The sequence below is a fragment of the Rhagoletis pomonella genome, unplaced genomic scaffold, assembly GCF_013731165.1.
Source record: "Rhagoletis pomonella isolate Grant_MI unplaced genomic scaffold, Rhpom_1.0 Rhpom_scaffold_18223, whole genome shotgun sequence".
Classification (NCBI taxonomy): Eukaryota; Metazoa; Arthropoda; class Insecta; order Diptera; family Tephritidae; genus Rhagoletis; species Rhagoletis pomonella.
Genome location: NW_023476746.1, coordinates 1 through 2951, shown reverse-complemented (window position 1 = coordinate 2951; position 2951 = coordinate 1). Strand labels below are relative to the sequence as shown.

Below are 2951 nucleotides of genomic sequence, written 5' to 3'. Positions count from 1 at the left end.
ACTAAGTCCATATTTCGAAGATTTCTCATTTTCGTTTATTACATTTAGAGAAACATTCTTAAAACAGTTGGCGATGAAGCAAGAATTCTAAAAGTAACATATTTAATAAATACACATATGTACCAAAGTTCCAAGTATATTATTTTTTCAAGCCAACTGAATATTTTCAACTTCTTTGATTAAATCCGTATGCTTGAACTCATCTGGTTTTTTGTTAAACGTTTCCAAGAGTTTTATTTTGCTTTGATCACTTTTGTAATAAAACATTTGCAATTCATTGGCTAAACATTGTGCTTCTTGTCCAGTGAGGACGTTGCTATCATATTCACCGCGCATTAGAATGATACCTTTATCCTTCATTTCAGTGTAATGCACCAATGTTAAACATTCCGGCGCATTTTCAGCATGCACCTGCCAGATAACGGGTATCAAAATTCATGTTTAATCTGACGAAATTTTCACCACTCACCTGGTAGGCTAGCAAAGGTGTGAAATGAACCGCATTAGCGGCAAACTGTAGCATTATAAACTCGAAACCTTCGCTACGAGGAAGTGGAAGCAAAAATATGGGATATTGCTTCGCGCGTTCCATAAGCGTATCAAATTGGCTTACGGTTAATGTTGCCGCAAGCACATCCTTTGTTTTATGGTATTCGTACCAAATCTTTGAGATTTCCTCAGCTGTCTTATCTTCCATTAGCTCAAGTTTCATAATATCCGCCAGCTTCTTATATGGTATTTCACTGACTTGTTCATTCTTCCGTGATTGTTTTGGATTGAGCAACTCCGAGTATGTCCTATGAAAATAGCTTGCCAATAGGTTGACGTTAATACATATAACGAAAAATACGCTTACCGTGCTTGACTTTTTCCTTCCTTTATAGGGTGCACGACTTTGTCAACACGGTCTAGGAACTCTTCTGGCGATGTTTTCTGAAGTTTTGCAATTTTGTCGGCATACTTTTCGAAATATGGATTCTTGTCCTTAATTTTGTCTAAAGCCTCTTGAGCTCGTCTCATCGCCGACATGCTTAAATTTCTCGTCGCTCGAATATTTACGGGTAAAAGATTCAGACAGCCACGGATACAGGCCATAACCAATGATGGTAACTGAAAAAATATCAATTATTCGGTCTGCAAAACTCCTTAACAGAACGCTTGTACCTCCAGAAAAATTTAATCAAATGTCAAATTACACAACAGAAAACAGCTGTTTGCGTTTCGGTCTGTTCGAATACCTCACTTGCTATACAGTCATGGATAACTAGATATGAAACTCTCTCATTTTTTCTGAGTGGGCGCCCAGGAACTCGTTTTCGTACTTGGCAGCACTGCCAATCCCCGGGCAGATAAACAGCTGACACGCGAAGTGGCGAGCTACCACTAAATGTGTGGAAAATGCATCACATTGAATTCAGTGGATTTCTTCTTCCCGAATTTTTTAATATTACTATAAAACAGTATTTGTAACTAAACGCAATTTTCCTGGCAATATAAACAGTGAAATGTAAAATAGATATGAAGAATATTGCAACTTTTGGTCGTTGTGTTTAATCTAAAGTTGCTACATAAATTTCTCTATAAATGCCCATACATGTTCTACATGATACAGTTCAATGCGAGCATGAGCGGGAACGTTTAGGGATGTCAGTGGCAAAAATACATCGATGTTATTCCTCGCATCGATGCATCGAAACTTACATCGAAATCTGTCGATACGCATAGTGTTCCTCCACTATGGAAATAAAACATTAAGAACCTCTTTCGGTATGTACTAGTTTTATAGCTCATAAAATTTTATAGCTTCTCATAAAAACGCCCTTTGTGGCACAACATCAAGGCACACGCAACAAATCGGAGGAGAAGCTCGGTTAAACGCTAACATATTTTGTAAGCGCCAATCTATTATTTTTACACGTAGAGATTGAGGTGTTGACTTAAAATACCTAGCTCGCGTGTTCAAATCCCGCCACATGCAATCCTAACGATAGTAAAAAATGTCAGTTCTTTAAAGCCCAATTTATATCGGGAAGAGTTGATAATCAGATAAGTCTTGAAAGTAATTTTTTCGCATTCTCTTTTGTGTTTTCTATTTGCTTCCAGACGCGTCAACTTTTATTGAATTCAAGTTCGTGGTTTTTTAAATGAGAGGTATCTGCACTCTTCCCCTTTCTTCTCACCTCCTTCGCCATAGAACGAGCAGACTTGAAAGTAAGACTTGACGTGTCTGAAAGCTGACTAATTTGAGTTTATGACATTCGATACGATACTAGGATTCTAGTACTCGATTCCAAAAAATATCATTTTAAAACTATCGAGTAAAAAATATCGGTATCGAATGCCAAAAGTATGGATATGGTATCGTATCGTATCGAAATTCGTGTCCCTACCTGTCGTTCACATGCGAATCCTTTGCGTACGCACACAGTTGAGTGTGAGCTTGAAAAAAGGCATATTATGCATTTTAAATAAGTTTTTATTCTAGAATCCCGAAAGATATTTTAATTCTCTATCTTTTGAGAGTATAAACTAATGCAAAAAGTTAAGTACTAACGATGATATTGGTCAAAATAAAAAGCTCACGCTAGCATTGAACTGTATAGCAGGCTTAAAAGTAGAGCGGCGAGCAAAGCGAAGAGCTACCATCGGGCAAAGCTTCAATTACAAACGTGTAAATGGTTTTGTATCTTTTATTTTCTAGCAGATCATGATTCAATAGTTGCGATCCCGTACGAGTTTTGGGATTGTGGGCTGAAGGCTGTTCACACCGATTGTTGGTGTTTTCGTTGACATTTCTTACATCCTTTTGGCCTTATGAATAAAAAATAAAGTAAGTTTAAAGAGCTTTATAAAATGACGTTTTCATACATTTTTCAGTTTATAAACGTTTTTTAAAGCTACTTTATTTTTTATGAATAAGGCCATTTGTTTACAGTTTTGCTACACAAAAA

At 36.7% G+C, this 2951-nt stretch overlaps 1 protein-coding gene across 2 annotated transcripts; it reads right to left on the bottom strand.

Annotated features, from left to right (window-relative positions):
- Nucleotides 1–12: 12 nt before the first annotated feature.
- Nucleotides 13–1233, bottom strand: LOC118757460 (ATP synthase mitochondrial F1 complex assembly factor 1-like). Of its 2 annotated transcripts, XM_036492170.1 has the most exons (4): nucleotides 1165–1233; nucleotides 857–1110; nucleotides 470–797; nucleotides 13–411 (listed from the first exon to the last, which is right to left on the bottom strand). In XM_036492170.1, the coding sequence occupies exons 2-4, from the start codon at nucleotides 1093–1095 to the stop codon at nucleotides 148–150; spliced, it is 831 nt and encodes a 276-aa protein (XP_036348063.1). In that variant the 5' UTR covers nucleotides 1096–1110; nucleotides 1165–1233; the 3' UTR covers nucleotides 13–147. The 2 variants fall into 2 exon arrangements, with proteins under 2 accessions (XP_036348063.1, XP_036348062.1); XM_036492169.1 differs by having other exon boundaries at nucleotides 857–1176.
- Nucleotides 1234–2951: the final 1718 nt, after the last annotated feature.